At 35.2% G+C, this 23,409-nt stretch overlaps 3 protein-coding genes across 4 annotated transcripts in view; 1 reads left to right on the top strand and 2 right to left on the bottom strand.

Moving 5' to 3' along the window:
• Positions 1–79: 79 nt before the first annotated feature.
• Positions 80–7,564, bottom strand: LOC123710939. 2 transcript variants are annotated; one of them, XM_045663278.1, is made up of 5 exons: positions 7,414–7,564; positions 3,750–4,046; positions 3,155–3,317; positions 1,147–1,381; positions 80–584 (listed from the first exon to the last, which is right to left on the bottom strand). In XM_045663278.1, exons 1-5 carry the CDS (start codon positions 7,510–7,512, stop codon positions 467–469), a joined length of 912 nt encoding a protein of 303 aa, XP_045519234.1. In that variant the 5' UTR covers positions 7,513–7,564; the 3' UTR covers positions 80–466. The 2 variants fall into 2 exon arrangements, with proteins under 2 accessions (XP_045519234.1, XP_045519233.1); XM_045663277.1 differs by having other exon boundaries at positions 80–599.
• Positions 7,565–10,431: 2,867 nt separating this feature from the next.
• On the top strand, positions 10,432–14,568 carry LOC123711435 (facilitated trehalose transporter Tret1-2 homolog). The gene is made up of 4 exons (XM_045664019.1): positions 10,432–10,730; positions 11,381–11,516; positions 12,601–12,746; positions 12,987–14,568. The coding sequence occupies exons 1-4, from the start codon at positions 10,692–10,694 to the stop codon at positions 14,160–14,162; spliced, it is 1,497 nt and encodes a 498-aa protein (XP_045519975.1). The 5' UTR covers positions 10,432–10,691; the 3' UTR covers positions 14,163–14,568.
• Positions 14,569–17,945: 3,377 nt separating this feature from the next.
• LOC123710688 (lysine-specific demethylase lid-like) overlaps positions 17,946–23,409 on the bottom strand; it is a 31,580-nt gene continuing 26,116 nt past the window's right edge. Inside the window, exons 26-30 of the mRNA XM_045662765.1 lie at positions 22,424–22,538; positions 22,084–22,237; positions 21,425–21,595; positions 20,376–20,516; positions 17,946–19,125 (exon numbers count right to left, since the gene is read on the bottom strand). Coding sequence (XP_045518721.1) covers positions 18,983–19,125; positions 20,376–20,516; positions 21,425–21,595; positions 22,084–22,237; positions 22,424–22,538 — 724 coding nt within the window. The 3' untranslated portion in view covers positions 17,946–18,982. The remainder of the gene's footprint in view (positions 19,126–20,375; positions 20,517–21,424; positions 21,596–22,083; positions 22,238–22,423; positions 22,539–23,409) is intronic.

Raw genomic sequence — 23,409 nt, forward strand, 5'->3', positions numbered from 1 at the left:
AATTTCCTTTCCTCTGTTAAAGAATTAACTAATAAAACTAAATTTATTATATTAAAATATTTATTGCTAAAATGGCACAATTAGTTTGTTATAATAAATGTATATAACACTTTAATGTATAAATAACACGAAATACAAAGTAGAATAATCCTATATATATATAAAATATTCAAATGAATGTTCACATAATATGTGCATATTATAAAGGGTAACAACTCTTGCGTAGTTGACACTCGTTCGTTATCGTCATGCGTATTATAATTGTTAAATTTAAGAAATCTAAATTATTAAAAGTTATGCGATGTTAACTTTATTGCGCTAGATTTTAAATTAATTTATTGCGACTAATAATCAATATATATGAGTTTATTATTATAAATGCTCGGCTGAACTAAAAGCGACGACTATTACGATAGGTTACTTTTTGACAAAATTTTTGATATATTCGACATGGAAGGGGATTAAATCACTTGTTTCTTGGCTTAACCAATCTTGATGCCGGTGGGGCAAACTTGGTAAAGCCTTGCTGATCAAAAACTGGTAGGAGATCCCGAACTCGAGCTGATACTGTACCCCCAGTCACCCTAGAAGTATAGGATCTGTGAAAAGATAGATTTAGGTTAAGGTGATGGTGAGGGAAAGCACTACGTGCGACGGTGAAAATTCTACCCTATAACTACTTTTACAACTAAAATTATTGACAGATTGTTTGAGTTAATAAAAACCATTTATTACGAGTATTATTAGTAATAATTCTGACAGATTAAGTATTTCATTCCATACTCTATTTATATAATTATTTACAAAGTCACATAGACTTATGTTACATTGATTAATTAGCATTAATAATTATAAAACGTTTAGAAATGGTAGAACTGTATTTGTTACCATTTACATTGAAGTCTTTGTAACCATGACAACAAACTCTTAAAAAAATGTAAATAGGCAAACGGGCAGGAGGTTCAGCTGATGTTAAGTGATATCGCCGCCCATGAACACTCAGCTTGATCGAAGGCTCGCATGTGCGTTGCCGGCCTTTTAAGAACTGGTACGCTCTTTTCTTGAAGACCCTAAGTTGAATTGGTTCCTTCAGTGGTTCTCATAGTATATATCTAGTATAAGTGCATATCTTTAATATACACTGACCTGCTTGGTTTGACCAGCTTAGCTGCCTGCGCAGAAGTGCCAAGCTCAGTTGGGAAGTAAGTAGCTCCGTAAAAGTCTAAACCATTCTGTAGGAGGATGTTGGCTTCTTCTATATTTGCCAGGGTGATGCGAACTACGCTTGAGGCTTCCTTGGGTACCATGCTGCTGACCAGCTCCCCGTCTATGGTGGTGAAGGATCTAGATGATGATTTCTCGGGTTTCGGGGTGGAAGTGCCTAAAATTAGTGAACAAATTTTAGTATAACACCGCTGTCAGTCATGCATTTGGTTAGTGAGTCGAATCCCGTAAAATAAAAACAGTTTTTTCAGGAAAAAAGTTTCAGTTTAGTAGTTACGGATCATCCACTTTTCCTCACACAGCTTTTCAAAGATACCCTTTCGACCCTACAGAATTTTTATAAAGTAGTTTATTTTGTAAAAACACAAACATTACGCGTAAACACACAAAACAAGAAATATTTATTTTTGGTAAAAAAAGTATAGGAACCTACTTAATTTTTTTTAATGATGTGGAAATTAAATAAGAAAGACACTTGTTCTTATTATTTTATCATTTCTTACACTTGGTAGTCGATTAAAATGTAGACTTTAAAAGCTTAACTTTGGCGATCAAATAATTTATTTATTTATTCGTAATTCTACAGCTAACATAAATTATATAAAAAAGGCACAAACATTTACGATGGAAAACTTAAATAAAAAATATGAAATACGTAATAACCAATACGTGCTGTGCTGATGGTGTGAAAGTGAGGGTATGTATATGGAGTGTGCTCATGATGCAAGTGTTTAAGCGCTATGGATATTCTTAATACTCCTTTTAACCATATTCCTTAAACAAGTCAAGTATAAAATAGTGGTCGTTGTAAATCCGCGCTGCGCGACACAAAACTGAAAATTATATTAATAATTGCAGCAAGCTTATTTTTAATTTTTATTATTAACAGTACCCTCGGATTAGTTACTTGTGTAACATCGATGTTAGAAAACATTATTATGATAGCTCTTAAGCAAATTCAATTAGAAAACTTGTTACGTAACTGTAATCATAATAATTAAAAGGAGGAAAAATTTTAACCATAATTTATCTTTTAACTGTAATCAGTAATTGATTACAGAGAGTACAATATGCTTTCATGAATATTTAAATTATTATTAGTTTCTCCAGATCTTACAATGATCTTAATCGTAAACAGTTGCTTAATAAATTCGATGTACTTTATTAAACACTATGTATTAACCTATGTACAGTAATAGAGTCTACATCTTAAACTCTTTTATCACATTTCCATGCTGCTAGAAGTCTTTTCTCACGATAAAAGACAGATTGTAGTTGATTAATAGTGATCTTTCGAATTCTTCCCGATTTTAACGGATTGAACTGGATATATTCGGTAGTGGGCTGATCGGTTTTAGAGAAAGTATTGTTAGGTATCTCAAACCTAATTCGCTGTTTTGCTGTTTTTTTTTTATTATATTTTTTTTATTTCTTAATTTCTTTTTTAAAACAGTTATGTTTACTCCAATTGTTGTACATTTTATATGAAAGATTTTGTAAAATATGCAGTAGATTTAGTGCAATGTATGATGTGGTAAACTTTAATAAATAAATAAATAATGGAATTGCTTCAAGTAGATGAATGATACTTGCCTACTTACGCTTTTATAGAACAAATGGCAACGGGCATGAGGTTTTCCTGATGTTAAATGCCCATGGACATTCTCAATTGCTAACGGCTCGCGAGTGCGTTGTTGGCCTTTTAAGAATTGGTACGCTCATTTCTTAAACCTTGGACCCTAAGTCGAATTGGTTCAGTGGTTCCACATAGTGGTGGTGCGCGCTGCAAAACTGCTTCAAAAACGCTCAAAGTGGAACGACGAAAATCGGTGATACGGGCTATTTCGTTTTCTGCCTCGACGTCCGATAGTGGTGATGAAAATGGTGATTAGGTAGTTAAAATTTATCATAAATTAATGAAAGATCATACCAGTATTTCCTTCCCTCGGTGATCCCGCATAATGCAGTCGCACTACCTCCACTACAGAGGTGAACTTGTAAAGGGCGTGTCTCACATCTTCCTCCGGAATGTCGTCAGGAATGTCATACACATAGATAGTAAACGTCTTTTGAGGACGACATGGTATTGCGATCTGGAATAATAAAACTGCTTTTACTTGTTCAAATAATTTTTCAATCTAATAACCAAATAAGTGATGAGGCTCCTGTGGCTGATACACGCCATCGACTTTTTGGGTCTAAGCAAATCCGGTTTCCTCACGATTTTTCCTCTGGGACTCTCATGCTGAAGCTACTAGGTTAACCTTGTTCAGATATAAAATATACTATAAGAAACTATTTTAAGCAACATGTTTATCTTTATATATGTTTTTGTTTATTTATAATTAAACCCTTTCTATGTGGTTGTCAACTTGTCATAATTTTATATCAAATTCTATAAAGAAATATGGATTTCAACTGAATATGTTGCGGATAAAGGTATTTTTGAGATTTCTATACACAACCTATCAAAATCAGTTTAGCAGACTGTGTCATGACAACAAATGTAAGATGGCTTAAATTACCTTTCGATAAAACCGCGACCCCGTAACCTTATGGAATCCCTTCTTGAAGACCATCTGATAATCATCAACGCTCGAGAACTTGAACAAAATCCCCGTAGCGGTCTTTGTTAGGGAGAAGCATCCTTTAAACTCCATCTTCTCGCAAATGGCTGATGCCTTCTCCATACTCAGACCATGGGAGGGCGTTAGCAAGAAGGCGCCTTTGGTGAGAAAGTGTTCGGTGTCCGATATATCGGACTCACTTTCTCCCTTCATCAGCGTATGTATCTGTTCCTTCCACATGTATTGGTCTGACATCTGCGAGAAAATATATTCTAATTCTGAATTCTCTCTAAGATTCACAAATAATTCATTAAAAATCAATAAACGTTTGCAGAAGTTTTTTTTATTTATACACTAAAATACACACACACCTACAGTACTAATCCAATACGATAATGTCTAAAATATAAAACATAATAAAATATATAACATTAAATATATAAAATATATATATATATATATATATATATATATATATAGGAAAGAGTGGAATACTCGCCAATTATTGTGATTCTAGGGTAGTTAAAGGAATCCTCTATATTGGACCATATCTTTTTATAGGATACCCAGTACCCAAAGACACTCATTTTAGTGGGTTCGTTGCCGCTCTTTGAGGTAGGACAACTTTGTTTATAGAATTATAGTTCGAACCTCTTAGGGAAGACCCTTCGGGAGTCTATTCCACAGTTTGCTAGTTCACAAAAGAAAATGTCTGTGAAGCGAAACGTGGAAGCCATCAAGGTGATGCTGCTGTCTAACCTCGACCTACCTATAGATCAATACCAATAGGTAATTCATAAATTGTTTCAGCAGAAAGCTAATAAGAATACAATGGTGAATGAACGTAGTCGCGCTCCAGTGCGCGCGCGCATGTCTTCCTTTGCCCTTAATGATCGTATTGTTTGAAGTCAATGAAAAATGATAATTTAAGAACAATAAAACTTAAACAGTAAGAAGAACTACGAGCATTAAAATTAGTTAACAATAAAAATGTCAATATTATCGTGTTGTACGACGATTGGATTTGACATTTAATTCGGCTTAAAAAGAGTTATTTGAGATTTTTTATAAAATTAACAGAAAACCTTTTGCTATCCATGAATATCTAAGTACATTTTAAGATCATAGTATATATACTCTTCACAAATAGGTCGCGCTCCGGCGCACAGTTGTGTATTAAGCTGTGAGAGTCATCAGGGAATGGGAGCCTGTTGGCGCTGACAGTGTGCAGCGGTGATAATTGTCCATAACGACATAATAATCTCTCCCAACAAGTATTCGTTTTCCGTTTCGTTTTTTTTTTAATGTAATAACAGGCAAACGGGCAAGAGGCTCACCTAATGTGAAGCGATACCCCCGTCCATGGACACATTGCCAGAAGGCTCGCAACTGCGTTGCCGGCCTTTCAAGAATTGGTACGCTCTTATCTTGAAGGACCCTAAGTCGAATTGGTTCGGAAATACTTCAGTGGGCAGCTGGTTCCACATAGTGGTGGTGCGCGGCAAAAACTGTCTTAGAAAACGCTCAGTTGTGGAACGACGGACGTTATTCATTATGCTTGGTTTATATAGAGATATTATACTGTATGTAAAATTACGGGTTGTGAGAAGTTGTCAATTTGATATATCTTCACAAAAATGCGATCATAATAAATTTATAGTTAAGGAAGACAACATCTGAGAATCAACTATCAAAAGTTAAATTGTAATTAATTTAAGTGGGCGAACAGGACAATTATTCAATATATATTACCGAACTTCAAGAGTTCTATAAAACCAAATATGGTATCAGCTCTAAATTAAATAAGCGTTGGACGAAAATAGATGTAATTGTTACGCCTTTTTGGTTTTACAACCTTCCATTTACGGAATCTAAATTTATTTTGACTTGTCAATAATACCTAACAAGATTATTTAAACTTTAAAATAAATAAATCAATGGCGCTACAACCTTTTTTAGGTCTGGGCCTCAGATTTCTGTATCTGTTACATGATCATTTGTTAATCGAATAGGCAAGTAGGTAACCTTCTGTGCCTGACGCACGCCGTCGACAAGCCGGTTTCCTCACGATGTTTTCCTTCACCGTCGAGCTAATCTTAAATGCGTACATGGAAAGAAAATCCATTGGTGCGCAGCCGGGGATCGAACCTACGAGCTCAGGGATGAGAGTCGAACGCTGAAGCCACTACACTACACTACACTAGGCCAACACAGCTCATTTAAACTTTACTTAATGAAAATTTTGTGCTATTGTAATCCCATCCCATCATCCCATTTCACCTTTCAGAAAAATGTATTTGGCCAATACACACCGATATCCAGATTACGCATTCTGGTAAACGAACAAGATCTGGATATCCATGGTTGTTCTTCTCACACTTAGAAAATAGAATTTTCTTAACTTTTTTTTTCTTTAATATATCTTCATGTATGTTATGTTTGCCTATAAATGTTAGTCACATTAAATATTGTAATTTTTCGTACCAATGTATCAGTTGCAGAGCGTTGGCAATCTTTTGTAAATAAATATATAGAAGAATGAGACATTCTCGAATAATCTATATTACTTTACAGGTAAGAAAATTTTAAAATTTAAAAGCACCCAATTTTAGTCTGCATGTATGTAAACAAGACAAAATATTCTTCTCATAGAATCAGAAATCGCAATTACATTTAAGGTCCGATTTATATATTATTTTATGAGTGATTGTAGTTTCAATTATATATTTACCACCTAAGAATTTACCAACAACTCAATGATATGTATAGTATGGACTGACGTCTATACAAATAGTTGCGATGTGCACATTTTGATAGAGTAAATTCAATAAATTGCTGAATTCACTGGAATACACACACTAACAAAGCGCGGATAGCAATACTAAAGCATGGAACGACGAAACCTATTGTTGGTTTAGTTATTATCTGTTGTTGCATATTTGAAATAACATGGAACGAAAACTCAAAATAGGGATTATTATTGTTATTGAAGTTACAGGGTAGGTCTTCTTCCAGAAATGCTTTAATTTTCGTCGTAATGGATTGTATGAGAAATACTTTAGTATTGATTTGACTGTCTGAACTGCATTTGAATTCAGGCCTTACTATCAGTAACAAGAATATTTCATGTATTTTGTTTACATCGGTAAAAAATAGTCATACAATTAACTGGTTAGTTTTTATTAAAAATAATTCCTAACACAGATTTGGAGCAAACATACTTAAGGTGATATTCGGAGTTGGATATCCCCTTAATATCATTTTCGTACATATGCTTATCTTAATGTTACTTTTCGAAGGCACATTTCCCTAGACTTGTAGAAAAAAATATATGTAACCGCTTTCTTAAACTGACCATATTCCTAACATTTAAAGTACCACTATATCATATGCTAAATTAATAAACATATTATGTGTGTGATAGAGAAAATTTCCAAGATTAAATAAATCACTATAATTATGCCCCCAAGTCGTAGGTGAAAGAAGTTTCTTACCTACCAAATGGGCGGTAACCTTATGAACGATATATATATAATTTTAAAAAATAAATTTTAATATTAAATAAGAATTAGACAAATTAGTTATTTGACTCAATACATAACTTCTACATTCTATGACTTACCGATCCGCGACCCTTGTCTGAATTTTTCTGCTCGATTTTCTCGTCTTCCTGTCTGTGTTCTGAGTCAGAGGCACCTTCTGCTAAGGACATGGTCTTCATACTGATTGGGACGAGTGGCTACCACGGTTTTTGGTCTTCCAATGGTGGCAGTGAGGCGTGGAACCGCGCCTTTAGACTATAGGATACGTGGAGTGGGGTGTGGGCGAATATAAATGATTGTCTGTTGAAATAAATGAATTAGATATAAATAAATAATTGATTTCGTGATTATGCGTTACTGGCGTATGGTACAGAGGTCATGGTTCGATTTAAGACAACATTTTGTTTAAGACTGCTAAGCGCAGATCGAATCACGTTTCAGAATGACCGCTTAAGAATGAATTATGGAACAAATCAAGAGTCTACTACTATACGAATTAAAAGCTATATGAATGTGTATTATAATAAAAAAATTGATATGGAATATTTTTTCTGTACCAATCTGAAACTATTGCTTGGCCATTGATCTCTGGACTGAAAGGTGGATTACATGCAATGAACTTCAAGTAACTGATTAATGGAAGTGGTTAAAAACGTTTTAAGGTACATTAGTTCATTGCCAAATATCCAAAAATATATGGTTTTACCTTCTTATAAGTTCAAAATTATGGTATTTAAATCTCGTTCCAACATCCAGACGACTCTATAGATTTTTAGTAATTTTTTATTACAGGAAATACCTAAGAATGATACATTATCTAAGAATGTTTAACTAGCGTATGTGAAATTATTGATTTTCAGTAAGTATACTGTAGTTACACGGCTTAAATTGTGTATCATAGCTACTTTCACAGCGTCTTGTCGTACGGTATTCTACTGTGGGGTGCTGCTGCAGAGGTTAATTCCATATTTGTGCTGCAAGAGCGGGCTGTTCGGGGTTTTTGTTGTGTTTCCCCAAGAGTCGGTACGGAATATGTTTAAGGAATTAAATATTATGGCACTATCTGGTCAATATATTCTTGGACCTACAAAAAAATATAAACGATTTTAAAACAAAGGGTGACTTTGACCAGTATAATACTCGAAACAGAACCAATTTGAGTGTACGACCGACCAGGCTCCAGAAGATAAATCACTCATTATATGGAAATTGTTAAAAAAAGCGAAATTAGAAAATTATTACTGAATTCTAAACTTTCGTTAAGCGTAAACGCTACGATAAAGCTTTTTATAAATTTGACGAATACTTAAATGAACCTAATCCTTGGGATTGATTTGCACCAGTTCAAACAATTTGTATGACTCAAAACTCAACAATTAAAAAGAGTGGCAGAGTTTGTTGCTAGTTCTTCTTGACCGCTTTACGCCCTTGACTTGCGAACTGGTAGTAAATGTGAATTTCCAATTAATTTAACTTCTTTTCTGATGTTCAAAAGTGTACCTGTTCACCTATATAAATTTGAGTTTTGTATTTTTGAGTATTTTGAGTTTGATGTATTGCCTCCATAGCTTAGTGGTTAACTCTCAATGATTCGTACAATTTTTTATCTCTCCAAATAAATAAACTTAATTAAACTGATCCGGAACTGTAATCCTGCACCTACCCAACATCGCAGAAATGTGATGTAAAATTAATTTTAGATCTTAGAACCAAGTCCGTACTCTTCACAGCTAGTAATAGTTAGTTGCAAATTATGTATAAACATAGTTCTAGTATTTATTTATTTATTTCGTTATAGTAAAGGTAACATAAATTATATATAAAAAACAGCAATTATACTAAAGATATAGCCAAAGATGGAAGTTATAACATATACATAAAAGGTTCAAACATTTACGAAAGGAAACGATTATCAATATATTTAACGAAGTAATACCTAATTCGACTGTGTTGTGTGATGGTGTAAAAGCGAGAGTATCTACGCGAGGGTGTGTTTGTCGGGTCTGCTCACGATGCAGATGATTTAGCGCTATGGATATTCTTAATACTCCTTTTAAGCATATTCAAAAAAACCTTGTGCAGAGGCTGTTCTAGCGCGTTCTAATGCATGGTTGTTGCTTCCTAACACAAATCTTCAGAGCAGTGTGGTCGCGCTGTGAAAAGTGGGGGTGTGAGGTTGAAAGTGTGCCCAAAGGCGCGCCTTTACGGGCCTAAATGCGAGCTTATACGCGCGTAAAAAGCGTTAGTCTTAAACCGTCCCAAACGCCATTTTCTAATTGATCCTTCTGTCATTAAATACTATTGAAATTACTAATTCCTAGAACTGAACCTAATTTCAGCTAGTTTGACACATTCATTTTTACATTTTGTCACGTGCCAAACACTATCTCGAAATTACGTTTAATCATTAGATGATATAAAGGTATATTTGCAGTAATAATGACACTGCTTTATTGTAATCGTGTGACTCTCTTTATGTCAGAATTATATCACAGTCAATGATATGCTCCTTATATAATTTGCATTACAAACTTTGATTGCGCATACGTCAGTATACAGAAATCAGATTGGATTATGGCGGGCATTCCCTTTGTCTCTCCTTTCCGAATAACTCACAGACGTCTAGATTTAGCTTTCTGGTAAACGAGCTTGGTCTGTACACAATTTAAAATAGATTTTCGTTCATTTTTGTAATTTTAATAGCTTTTTGAATTTCTTATATCCGCTTGTTATGTGTGCTCCGCGTTAATAAATAAAATGCAATTCAAATTTCTACCATCAAATGTCTAAAGGTTCTTTAGTCCAAAGACAGACATACTTTTCTGGATATCTTAAAATATACTTTTTTATTAGTTAGTGTTGCTCAACTAAGTTTAAGTTTGTTGTGTTAGTGACCAGTTAGCATGGATTAAAATGATTTTGTGAGTACCATCTAATTATTAAGTACCTACTTATTGTGTACGTAAAGATTTTTTTATTTGCGTAAAAAGTTTTTTATATTTAGTACATAAATTAGTAATGAACTGTACATCTTTATAATAAATATGATTATTATGTTGAGGTTTTAATAAACGTTATCTAATACAATCCTTTATATTTCTGTACGCGATACCAATATCACTCTTCCATTCCATTTTTATCTGTTCCGCGTTCTACACAATAAGACGAACATGGCTCGGTGTAGATTATTCAGTAAAAAGATTTAAGATGACATAAATAAGTGATAATATATCAGCGTATAATAGTTTCAAATCTGAAAGATAATACGCGATAAGTAGCGCGGTTTGGTTGAGGTAAAAATACATTTAATTGTTGAAATGTGATATGAAGAAATAACAAGCATATAGCAAAATTAATTATGTCAAGCAATGGGAAAGGATCGCCGTTTTTAAAACAAGTAAGATGTACAAAACTATTTTATTATACAATCACCTTCATTCGTAACGTTTGTGACGTTTGTTCAATGTTTGTTTTGTATAACTTTGGCTCCGCCAGTATCGCACGTGAACCTGGAAGTGCTGGGTCCAGTCCTCTATAAGTTCCAATAGCGAACAAGCGATGACAGTTTTTTTTTAAATTAAAGATCTTATATCTGTCTACCAATGGGCAATGTTATTTGAGATGAATGTGTTGTATTTTACGTGTAAAACTAGTTTTAAAAAACATTGTTTCAACCCTATGCCAGGGTCGGTTGAAACAATGCTTGGTGTCAATTGAAACGCATGCAAATAAAACAAAATTTAAGAACGAACAAATTTTGAATACTATTATATTGTGATTACTATTTTAGCAACATGTTAAAAAGGAAACAGAAACAAACCGTGGTTTAGTTTATTCTTTTCTGCCGCTATTCTCAAAGAAGATTCACATGATAAATCGGCCTCAGCCCTGGTAGTCTTCCTTTTGTGCACCCTTGGCATTGAGGTTGGGGTACATAGTACCCCGTTTCGTTCTAACCGTTCTACCCAACATTGTCATCTCACTACTCAACAGACAATTCCCTTGGATTCTTATACTTTAACAGAATTAATGACTTATATATTTCAGTGTTTTGTAACAGCGACGATTTGTTGCAATATAATTGGGCAAGGTGCTGCTTTTGGTTATTTAGCAGTTCTGCTTCCAACGCTTAAATCTAAGGACACTGAAATACCACTAACAAAGACTGAAGAATCATGGATCGGTAAGCTGGTTTATATTTTGTATCACCGCTGACAAGTATCAAGATTATAGGTTGTACCGGATGTACATTGTCATAAACCCTCTTTGTGGGACCTTCTGCTGACTCGCCATTGGGTTTATCGGATTATTGCGTGGTCCGAAGCAGTGTGGCGTTCACGCGCCCTCCACGACTTAGGTCGGTCGCCGACCAGATGCCGTTGCTGACCAATGCTGATAAGTCCCAATCTTAGTTTAAACGATCTTGCAATGCAATCTTGCGTCGAAGGCGCCCACCTGCCTTGGGGGACTCAATGCTTTCTCGCCAAAACTGACATGATATCTGTCTGTGGATAACTAAGGGAAGGCACCACTGACATTTATTGCAGTGTGATACTACGATGCCTGAAATCATTACCGGCAACGAGCTGGAATACTGCTTTACTACATCCAATCCCTTCAAAGGCAATTGATCTGATCCGTCCCACTATATATATAACCTCCTTTTGCTCCAAAATAATGAAATACCTTTTTAACGGCCAGCTCCTGAGATATCTAGATTACCACCAGCTTATTAGCGATCGTCAGTACGGCTTTCGTCACTGTCACGAACCTGGTGATCTTCTCGTTTACCCTTCACATTACTCTGCGGCCGAGGCAATTGAGGGTTCACCGAGAAATTATGCAATGGGATTTTCAACTTTCTCGCTGATCAGAGAAACAAGGTCGTCATTGACGGATTCAATCCGACACAAGCCTGCCTTATCCTGTCCTATCCGGACAATAGAACTGGGGATACTCTATACCCTGGCCATGCAGGTATTTCTCGGGTAGTTGTTGATCAGTATAGCTACAAACTAATGTCTGAAGATAAAACTCTGCTACTTGGAGTTTGGGACACTCCCATGTTTAGAGGAGTTGTCCGGATTAATACCTGCAGCTGACTTCATCATCGAGGCAGAATACCAGAATAGAAATTCCAGCCGCGTCACCTCGACGTCCGTCGTTTCACAATTGGGTGTTTTTTCTACCATAGAACGCGGCAGGACCATTTTTTACATTAACGTTAAATATATATGAAATTGTAATTATTGCTTCATATTTTTCAGCTGGTATGCTACCCCTAAGCATGATCCCGGGGTTCTTTTTAGCTACGCCATTAATGGACCGGTATGGACGTAAGGCAACTCATATTATTCTAATTATACCAGCATTGGTTGGATGGTTCACGCTTACCATTGCTTCTAGTGTTGCTGTAAGTATAAAGAGAATCTGTATGATTTTTTTAAGTACAATAATTTGTGCAAACCTAACGAAAGAAAAACTAGTTTTATAATTTCTCTAGGTTCCTAAATAAAACTTATTTAGATGAGAAGCTTCACTATTTAAGAATACGGTTCAGCTTATAATATTTATAAGTTACCCACATCATTATAGACTCCGTTCTCATTACCAATAAAAAAATCGGTATTTTGTAAAAAAAAAATTCTTACAGGAAGTTATCATCGCAAGAGTACTCCAAGGAGTCTCAGGGGGAATGCTCAATACTCTTCGATCTGTCCTTATTGGTGAATACACTAGCCCCAAAAACCGTGGAGCATTCTTAACCACGATTTCATTTTCACAAGCATTCGGCATATTCTTCGTACATTTAATAGGGTCCTGCTTCAGCTGGCAAATTACTGCTTTTATATCAGTCTTCCTTCCGTTTGTGAGTTTACTGATGACCATATACGCACCAGAGTCTCCCAGTTGGCTCCTAGCGAGAGGACGTATTGATGAATGCAAAGAGGTGTTTCGATGGCTCAGAGGAAATGAAGAAGATGAAGAACTAGAAGACATGATTCAAGCAAGATTGGCTTTTGAGAAATACGAAGCAACCACATATCATAATAGAAATAAAATCGTCGATATAATTCACACTATAAAAAAGAAAGAGTTCTATAAACCAATAATTATAATGGCCCATTTGAATATTATTTTACAATTCTCCGGAGGAACGACTATGGCAGCTTTTGCGCCTTCGATAATTGGTAAATTGATGCCACAAGGCGATGTGGCATTTTGGATGGTTTTCTTGGATACACAGCGGTTAATAGGCAATTTCTTGGCCGTTTACATTATGAACAAAGTGAAGCGACGAACGATGATGTTTTCTACTGCTGGATTGTGTGTGATAAGTCATATTGCTATTGCCACTTACGTTCTCTGCGGGCTGATGGGCTGGAATTACAGCTCCGTGTGGTTACCAGCGCTTTTGATCAATATACAGTATTTTACTGTGGCAGTGGGCATGGTACCCCTACCGAACATAATAGGTGGAGAAGTATTTCCATTAGAATACAGAAGTATAGGTGGATCGATAAGTTTAGCAACTGGTGGAATTTTCACGTTTGTCGTACTCTTAACGTTTCTACAGCTCATAGATAATTTGGGCTTGCATGGCACTTACTATCTGTACTCGGTAATTTTGATAGTAAACATTACTGTAGTGTGGTTGTTGCTTCCTGAAACGAAAGGGAAGACATTGCAACAAATAGAAGACGAATTTCGAGGTAAACCTCTAAGATTGGACGAAATTGAAGCACGACTGTCGTTGCAGTCCAACCCGATAGAAATCTATAAAAGGAGAGTGTCAGAACAGAGATTTAATTCGACACTTACATTATAGTGATGGCTTTCGAGCTACAAATGACATTTATAATTGTACGTTTTGTCTCTTGTTATATCAACTGTATATTCGATTGTTAAAGATCAGCCGTCTTGCTTGTACTCATTAAGTATAAAATAGAGTTTAATATTCTTAATTACCATTTGTGAAATAAAGAATCGAGAGATTCCTTGTTTCTTCTATCATTATTATCATCTATACTGGCTCTTATAATCACACCGTAGTCTGCGGCGAAATTGTAGACGAGAATATAAAAAAGAGGAATCACAAGATTGTGCTCTCTGTTCGATTAGTGACCAGTTATTAAATATAATTACGTCCTTTTGACCATTTGTTCTACGTCTTTGGTTTTCCTTTCTCATCCAAAGGCTTGAAGACTATTTTAAGGCAAATACTTCCACACTACCCATGGGTACTTACTGATTGTTAAGTACTAGAGTTATTATAAGTATTTTTTTTATAAATAAAACAAGTAATATTTAATAATTGTCTATATTATTTGGTACACAATAACGGTCGCGATGTCCAACCATACTCGGCGATGTGAGCTTTTAATTATTAATCGACTTAACAGTTTATACACGTCTCGTTCGCCGGTGTAGTTGCACACACGACACCTTATCTATCATCTGTACAACTCCATTCGCACATTTAACATCAGATCAGAAGGGTACCACTGAGTATACGTAAGTTATTATTATCTTAAGAACATCCTGTAGTAAGGTATAGGTTGTAATAAACGAATCCAAAAGGGCTGTTTAAACTGACTTCAAATGCAAGTGAATTTCAACCAGAATACTTCATAACGAAGGTTGACATTTGAAAGAATCTCGATGAATCTTCTCCCTCATCATAACTTACGTATACGTCAAGGCTTGAACGTGCATAGCATAAAGTCCATTCTTGCGATGTATAAATTAGATGAAAAATTAAAACTAGACGTACAAAAGATAAAATCATAAATATGCCTTTTTGATTATAAATCGCCTTGTGCATACATAGACATTTTTGTGAGCTGAAAGTGTCTCGATTTAAAACACCAAACACTGCTCAAAAATCGCAAGATACAAGGTACTTTAAGATTTCATTTATTTAAAACGACTTAAAAATAGAAATAAAAATATTTAGCTAAAATGTGTTGCATTATAATTTAAAATAACAACTTTACGCTATGCTTAATCTGTTTAAGTGACATTACACAAAATTTGACATTGGCAACTTAATATCAGAATAAATTCTAATCACAGTCCAAAAGATACCGGGTAATAATTTAAAAATGACGACCTCACTCAGAATATTTTAATATAGAAAGGAATATTCTCAATATATTCACTTGTATATAGACCAGTCCGCACCTATACATAACATTGACTGTTGAGTTCCTAAATAAGTTTAATGAAATCCTATCTATTAAATATTTAAAATAAGGTCGTCAGGGGTAATAAAAATTAACCTAAGAATTAAAAATTATACACATAAGAGTATAGTACACTCATCAGATACGAATCTATTTTGTAGGCTTTGATACAGGTGTATCTAGGCTTAGCTCTGAGGAAATGAGACGTCAATATATATTCATCCTTCACACACATTAATATTGTTTTCAATTGTATTTTATTGTTAGGCAATTAATATTCTGCTATAAATTTAATTGAAACCAACTCCTACAACCAATAAAATGATACTATTTAAAAAAATCCAAATTAAATGAAGTATGTTTCATTGAAATTCTCACACCCTCGAGCTTCGCTTAGAAGTCTCAAATCAATAATGTATTCACAATATCCACACTAGTCCATTCGCATCTAAAATACACATAAAAATCATCTAACGCTTTAAAAAAATATTTACAATTTTTCATTCAGGTTATCTAGAAGCGTTTTCAATTTTACAAAATTTTGAACACTCGTTTTTGGCTTCGAAACCTCCCAAGGCCATAATTCCAAATCCGGCCGACGAACACTTAGCAAGATTTTCTGTTAAAGTCTATTTCACAATGCACAAGTACTGTTGTTTCTTGCTATACAGCCACACTTATATATGTTATTTACAAGTAGAAACTTTCATAATCTACAAAATCATAAATTTAAACATAAAGATACTTTTGTATCTGTATGAGGCCACTATTAACTTGAAAATTAAGTTACGATTAGCAAGGACTAATTTTATCCACTAAACAATAACTGTTTTGGTCAAACTGTACTGAAGTATCAAATATACATAAATGAGTTTACGGACTTATAAGATTTGGACGGGACCAAACGAATGTTCCAGTTTCAACTATTTTAAATAACCACGTATTATCCAATACATAAACAACAAAACTAACCATACGAGATCGTATACCATTGTAAATTTTTGTTACTTATATATTGAAAATCATTCATACAGATTTAGCCAATGTTAATGAACAAAGTTCACTTTACGTTTGAAAACGACAATTCTCACTTTTGATAAGTGAGAAATGTCACTTATTTTTGTTAAGCCACCACTAAAAGACAGCCAGAAACACAATTTTCCATAAACAAAATTCTGTTTAAATTCCTGAAACTGAATTGTTACATTATTTAAAACTCTTAGTTGTAAGTACTTTTCATTTAGCGAGACTCGCAATCAAAACGTAGAGTAACATAAATAACGTACAAAACCTAGTTAATATTTTCAAAGTTATTGCTTTGTCTGCAAACTGTACTTCATTTCCATACTATAAACCTCAAATAGCTGTTTTGACTATATCACTATTGTGTGTGATATAGAAAAATTAAGAACAATAAAAAAAACACTTCCCGCGTGTACGCTTAGTACATCGTTTCTCAACCATTTTTATCGCGATCCACGAAAAAGCCAAAAAGTAAGACAGTCTTGCGACGACGTCACGATAAAATTATAATATTATGTACATAGCTTGCTTTTTTTAACGAATGTTTTGTACCTAAAGTCAAAACAGTTAACGACAACAAACGAACAACATACTTGTTATATTAACATATAAGTTCCGGCAGGTAAAACTATTAGGTAATTAACAACAACGTCATCAGCTGTTACGATCGGTTTTTAAGATCAAATATGAGTAGTCAGACAGTTATAACAGATTTTGACTGTATATGTAGTTTGTATTAATAATTTTTCAACCGACTGCGAAGCCCCCCCCCCCACCCCTTAAAACAAAGTCGACCCCGCTTAAGAAACGATAACTTAGGGTAAGAATTTATCTAGGCTAAGCGCTAAGGCTCGCATACGTTAAAAATATATTGGATTTTGACATAGGGGGTATTGGTCCCGTTACCAAATCTCACCCTTTAGAATTTGAAAATCAAAAACTTATCCACCGATCTTTTGAATCACACTTTTCTATTAACTCTTTGAGGTTTCTACTACGTTCATGAATAGAATTGGGCAAACGATGAAGCCTTTAGTCAATCTTTAAGTGCACGTAATAATCAATGCAAAAGAGATCCTATTTGTAGACAGGTTCATTATTCCACTGTCAATAGTAAATGTTAACGAATCCGATCTTATTGTATTGAATAATATAGGGAATGGTCACCACAATTTAAATTTGATATCTCTACTAAAAATGATAGAACATGCGCGTTAGGGAGCGTACAAGTATTACGTACGCATTGGGGGGGGGGGGTCCTTTTGTAAAACGTTACGTTGCGGGGGCGGGGATTGTAATACGCGTTATTGTTAATATTATTTTCTACTTTCCAGTACTGTACACCACATACTGGTATGTTTTTTTTACTATTGGAAACAGAAACGTTACGGCGCGTTTCATGGGGGGGGGGGGGGTCAAGAAGCTGGTGAAACTATAAGTGTCAGCTAAAGATTGGATTTATGGAATGTAAGCGAAACGGTATTAATATGTATAAATTGTATTTAAGTTTTCATAATTGGATAATAAAAAAATAGTTTTCCGACGAGTCTTATAAAAATGCTTTGACTAGATTGTATTCTTTTGGATTTTAATATTAATACCGATTCGCTTATGTGTTTATACGTATTTTAATAAAACTTAACTTAAACGCGAAGTTATGTTGTCTACGAATTGAAAGCTTTGGACAGCGACCACTGTTAAGCGGTCAAAAGGTCTATTTCATATCATTAATTCGCGTTTAAATCCATTTCATTTATCGAATGTGGTTAAACGGTATTGTTTAAATACCGGTTAATAAATTCATAACTCAATGTATATGTGCTAATTCGTTAAATTGTCCATAATACGAATGTCTCGTAATTTCAAATCCAAGTTGATTTATTATTTTCCAAAATTTAATTTTTATGTCTGATTGTGCATTGACACATTTTTGAAATATTTTTATAAACTTTCCATTATTATTTCAAAGCAAAGTTGCGACCAATATGAACTATTAAAAATTTCATTACGATGTTATTTGGGCAACTGTCAAATCCAGTAATGTAATCAATCAGTTCCCACATTACCAACGGATTAAATTTAAAACAACAGTACACCTACGGACTCGTTAGTACTATACGGGAACTGAACGAGTTACGAGTTCATGAGAATGTGTAATAAGTTCACATACTAAAAATATCCTCAGCCTTAATCTAATACACAAATCGGCAAGTCCGGGTAAAAACTAACAATAACCATTATACACTGAGAAATAAGGTCCAAATAATAAAGCCACAATTTTTTACAAAGTTCTTGTGGTAAAAAAGTGCCTGCAAAAATAGCTGTAATCTATTAATGTCTAACGTAAGATTCAAATTCGACACGCCTCTGAATCCTACATCATTTCGACGTAATAAAACTGATGGTTATCCTATACATAGCCGTTAAAATCAGTACATACTTAATGAACAGTATCTCTCTTTTGCGCGCACGAGCCGCACACGTAGTCGTCGTCTTCACGCAAAGCGCCGCGACTAAGCCCCACGCAAAGCATGTGGAACCACTGATCGCAGCCTCCGTCGCATTGTACCCAATCCACTTTGCCTGAAAATTTATTTAGACATGAAGTTCTAGGTGCAGCCTTCATCATTCATAGCCATAGGGGGCCGTGATATCATGCGGACAAGACTACCCTGTAACCGTATCCTGCCACGGGCCATTGCTGGTGGCGCCGTTGGGTTTTGGTAGATATGTACAGATGCGAGTCCCCATATAACCCTCCACCAAAAGGTTATGAGAGGTATGCGTAACGCATTTCCCCACGAAAAAAAAGATGGCTGAAGCAGGAGACTCCCAACTTTCTATATGAGCATTTAACACTCGCTCTTACCTTAAAAACATGAGGTAAGAGGCATGCCTTGGACCAAATAAAGTCTATTACGAAAAAAAAAATCGAAGCTTTGTATGATATATGATATTGTTACGAAGACGGGTCGACTGCAATGTTTCTAGATTTTTCCACTAGTTAGAGTACTTTTCAGAAGCCTGTAATATGATTTCTGACCGTTTCAGGAGAGGCTCAATCGCATATTAGTTAATTGTAATTTCCATAATGTTACCCTAGTTTTCAGGAAGCTGAAACATTTTTTCAGTCAGTTTCAGAACATGTGTAGTCGAGTGGTGCAGTTTTCAGGAGACCCGTTTTCAGGCGTTTTCAGGCCTGGTTATATCCCTTTGATGAAGGAATATTCTAGACCGAACTTTCTAGGTGTGAGACAAGGACGAAATGAGAGAGAGAAAGAGAAGATCAGAACATCAGAACTTTCTCGAAACTAGACTGAGCATTCTAGAACGCCGTACGACAAGGACGGAGTAACGTGCGAAAGAGACCAAGAGTACGGACGTTCTAGAATTGTGCAATCGCTACTCAGTAGCTATCCCGCCTAGAGAGTTCTCGAATATTGTTTAGAATTATTCCCAGGGATATATAAGCCAGCCAAAACGCGACTAGTCGCCTTTAGTTTGGAATGCGATAACAAGAGTGAAACACCGAAGCGATAAAGTGCGAATAAATTGAATACAAGTGATAAAGTACTGTGTGAAGTGTGCATAAGTGAAGTAATTAGTGACTGTGTTTTTGTGTGCTATAAGTGCATCTCTGCGGTTAATTTGTACCCATAAATTCCTCATTGATTTATCAAGAAATAAACCCTTGAATAAATCCACGGCATTTTCTATCCGATCCCCTAGCTCGTAACAATATGTTCATTTCCAAATGTCACAAATAAAAGGGAAGACGTTAACATTGTTTAACATAAATTATTAAATTTGTGTATTAACGAATATTAACTTACCAGTAGGTCTCATACAAGCAGTGGCCGCACAATCGTCTTCATCCTCAGCTGATGATGGAGATGACGTGCTGCTTCTTCGTGACGCAGCCTGGCGACGAGTCGAACCTGCTGCCGCCGCGTGACCACCACGGGTTTGACCACCTATAAAAACAATTTTGTATTATATTAAAAGGAATAGAATAGATTTTCTAAGGTCGTGAAGAATCCTAGCTAAATTATTCATAATGAACTGATTAAATAATTTTACGTGATATACAGAAAGTAATGTAATCTTTTAATTCTATTTTAATAAGAAAAACACTTTTGAAAAACATTATTATTAAAATCTTATAATTATTGACATAATTCTAAATTTTAAAATTTTTCCGACGTTTCGCGTACTTTTCAGTGTGCGTGGTCACGGTGAACGGTTTAACAAAAGACAATTCTATTTTAATAATTTAATATCTCAACATGTATTTATCCTTATTCTATAGCAATGTAAAAATTCCCAATGTTACTAATTTGTTAAATGGATTAATATGAGGATATATAGGACTAATTATTTTCAAGAAATTTTAAAAGAACACTTAAATTTTTTAAAAATTTAGATTTTATCGCGAGCCTTGCGCGCGGCGACCGAATCAAGAAATTCCGTAACTAAAATAAAAATCTAACACACGATGATGTAATATAGGTGCGGCAAACACGCGTTAGAGCGAGACAGCACTGCGTCTCACATCGGCCTGGCGTGATCCATGAAAGAGCGGGACAGAACGTATAGTACGTATTCACGTCACTGACGAGATCGATGACGTAGCGCGGCTTGCGCAGCTGTGTTACGTCACGTACACGTTAGAGGCGAGTTAGTCAGAGTCTGGTAAAGTGGTAGGTTGAAAAAACTTAAATTCATACCAAAGAAAAAAACTACATAAATAAATATAATTGCATAAATTTTCTGTAAGAAAAAGTAATTCAGAAACAGATTCCACCAGGCCACTACACAGACAAAACACAGCTCGGAAGCTTAAATATTCTTTCTTAAATTTTGTCTAAAATAAAACACTCACCTAATCTTGTGTGGCGAACATGTTGAGCCCGTTTCCGCCTCTCTTGTCGGGCCATGTAATGTTTGCGCATCATCAGACCTGATGCAGAAGACAAAGGCTGCTTCCGATTCAGGTAGTTGGTGGTTGTTGATGAGCCTCGTTTGACTGACTTTGTTGTCGGTGCTGGGGCACCTAAAGTTGTATGTAATATTGAGTTTTGTTGCAAAATTAGTTTTTCCATGTATGTTATTTATATGCATGGTAAAACGAAAGTCTATGTACTATATAGGTTTTCTAAATATGTTATAAATATAAACACTTATTTACTCATTAAAAAGCCAATCGATTGAACCAGTCGAAAAAAGCAATGTTTATAGTGTTAAGATGAAATTGGTGGTAAAAAAACACAATTTTGAAAATATTTGGAAACTGAATTTCAGTTTTTCATTATGTATTGAAAATTCACTTACCGTGTTTTGTTAACAGTAATTTCTCCCGAAAACCTATTAACCTATAATTTTAGAAAGGCAAAGTTGATGCATGGGGAAAAAAATATTGGAAAACTGATATAAACTCTCTACCACAAGCTAAATGAGTCGATCAATTTTCTAAGAAAACTTCTTTTCTTCGAGAAACAATATAATTGTATTTGAATACTGGAAATTCCATATTGTACCCACCATGAGGCCGACTCCGCTTGAGCTGATGATGATGCCTCTGCTGCGGAGGCCTCTTGCGCCTACCCGCCTCCAAAATGCGACCCGAGCGTCGGCCCTCCGCACTCCGAACTGCCCAAACGGCGTTCCAGATCTGCGCTTGCTCTTCCAAACGAACCTATATCAAGTGTGACAGAGGTAAGATTACATTTTTGGTCGCACTAAGTTGTCCTAAACCATATAATCTTTAAAAATTGACACTAGATATCTGTTGATTCCTGCTTACAAACCTAAACATGCTATTGCAGAAATTCAACCGAAAAGCAAAATTAAATTTAATTTAACTATATTTAGTATAAATTACCTCAAGAAGGTCCCCCTCCATCATGACATCCTCGAGCTTCTGAAGAAAGCTTGGGGTACCACTGTTTGTCGACCGCGGTGTCGCACTGTACGCGTGCTCCACGCTCGCTGATGACCTATGGAAAATAATTCTTTTTAATTACGAAATTTGCACATTAACAGTGCTATACGTTCATTAGATTTTTTTTTATAAAATGGGGGGCAAACGGGCACCTGATGTTAAGTGATACACACTCACATTGCCAGAGGTCTCGCAAGTGCTTCTGACCTTCTAAGAATTGATACTCTCTTTTCTGCTCTTGTTCTTTTGACCCTAAGTCGAATTGGTTCGGAAATACTTCAATGGGCAGCTGGTTCCACATAGCAGTGGTGCGCGGCATTGCCTTGAAACACGCTCAGTCGTGGAACGGCGGACGTCGAGGTGATACGGGTGGAATTTTGTATTCTGCCTCGACGTCCGATGATGAATTTATGATTGATGATATTATTCATATCATAGGCAGTGGTCACACATATCGCGATACCGGTTTTAATATATATAGAATTAACTGATCCTATACTTTCATTAGATATTGACATCAACATCGTCCGCAGATAGAAGATAATTCTACGGAGTAAAAATGTTTCGTAATAATCGACGATAAAAGTAAGTATTGTATTGCCATAATACAGGCCAAAGTTTAACTTACCTTAATGCTATATTGAGGTAAGTACATTAAAACAATTTGCGTAAACAGTTATGTACTTTAAATTTTAATAAGCATAAACACAACAATACTTTACGTAGGTTTATTTTGTATAAAAAAACGTAGTTATGTACACGCGTTAGAAGTTATACTTCAACAACCTTTTTGATAATTTTATCTTTCACCTCATTCTACGTTTGTCGTCGACTAACGATAGAAAAAACTAAATTGTTGACTATAGCTAACTTCAGGGTGTCGGTCCTTTGTGACGGTGTGCGCGCGCATCGTAAAAATGTAATCT

The sequence above is a fragment of the Pieris brassicae genome, chromosome 6 (genome assembly GCF_905147105.1).
Source record: "Pieris brassicae chromosome 6, ilPieBrab1.1, whole genome shotgun sequence".
NCBI classification, from domain to species: domain Eukaryota; kingdom Metazoa; phylum Arthropoda; class Insecta; order Lepidoptera; family Pieridae; genus Pieris; species Pieris brassicae.

Coding starts and splice junctions, on each gene's coding strand:
- LOC123710939 (XM_045663277.1), bottom strand. CDS start 7,512: ATGAAGACCATGTCCTTAGCAGAAGGTGCCTCTGACTCAGAACACAGA. Junction 4,047..7,413: donor CAGACAAGGGTCGCGGATCG/GTAAGTCATAGA, acceptor ATTTTCTCGCAG/ATGTCAGACCAATACATGTG. Junction 3,318..3,749: donor GGTCGCGGTTTTATCGAAAG/GTAATTTAAGCC, acceptor TTATTATTCCAG/ATCGCAATACCATGTCGTCC.
- LOC123711435 (XM_045664019.1), top strand. CDS start 10,692: ATGTCAAGCAATGGGAAAGGATCGCCGTTTTTAAAACAA. Junction 10,731..11,380: donor GATCGCCGTTTTTAAAACAA/GTAAGATGTACA, acceptor TATATATTTCAG/TGTTTTGTAACAGCGACGAT. Junction 11,517..12,600: donor GACTGAAGAATCATGGATCG/GTAAGCTGGTTT, acceptor CATATTTTTCAG/CTGGTATGCTACCCCTAAGC.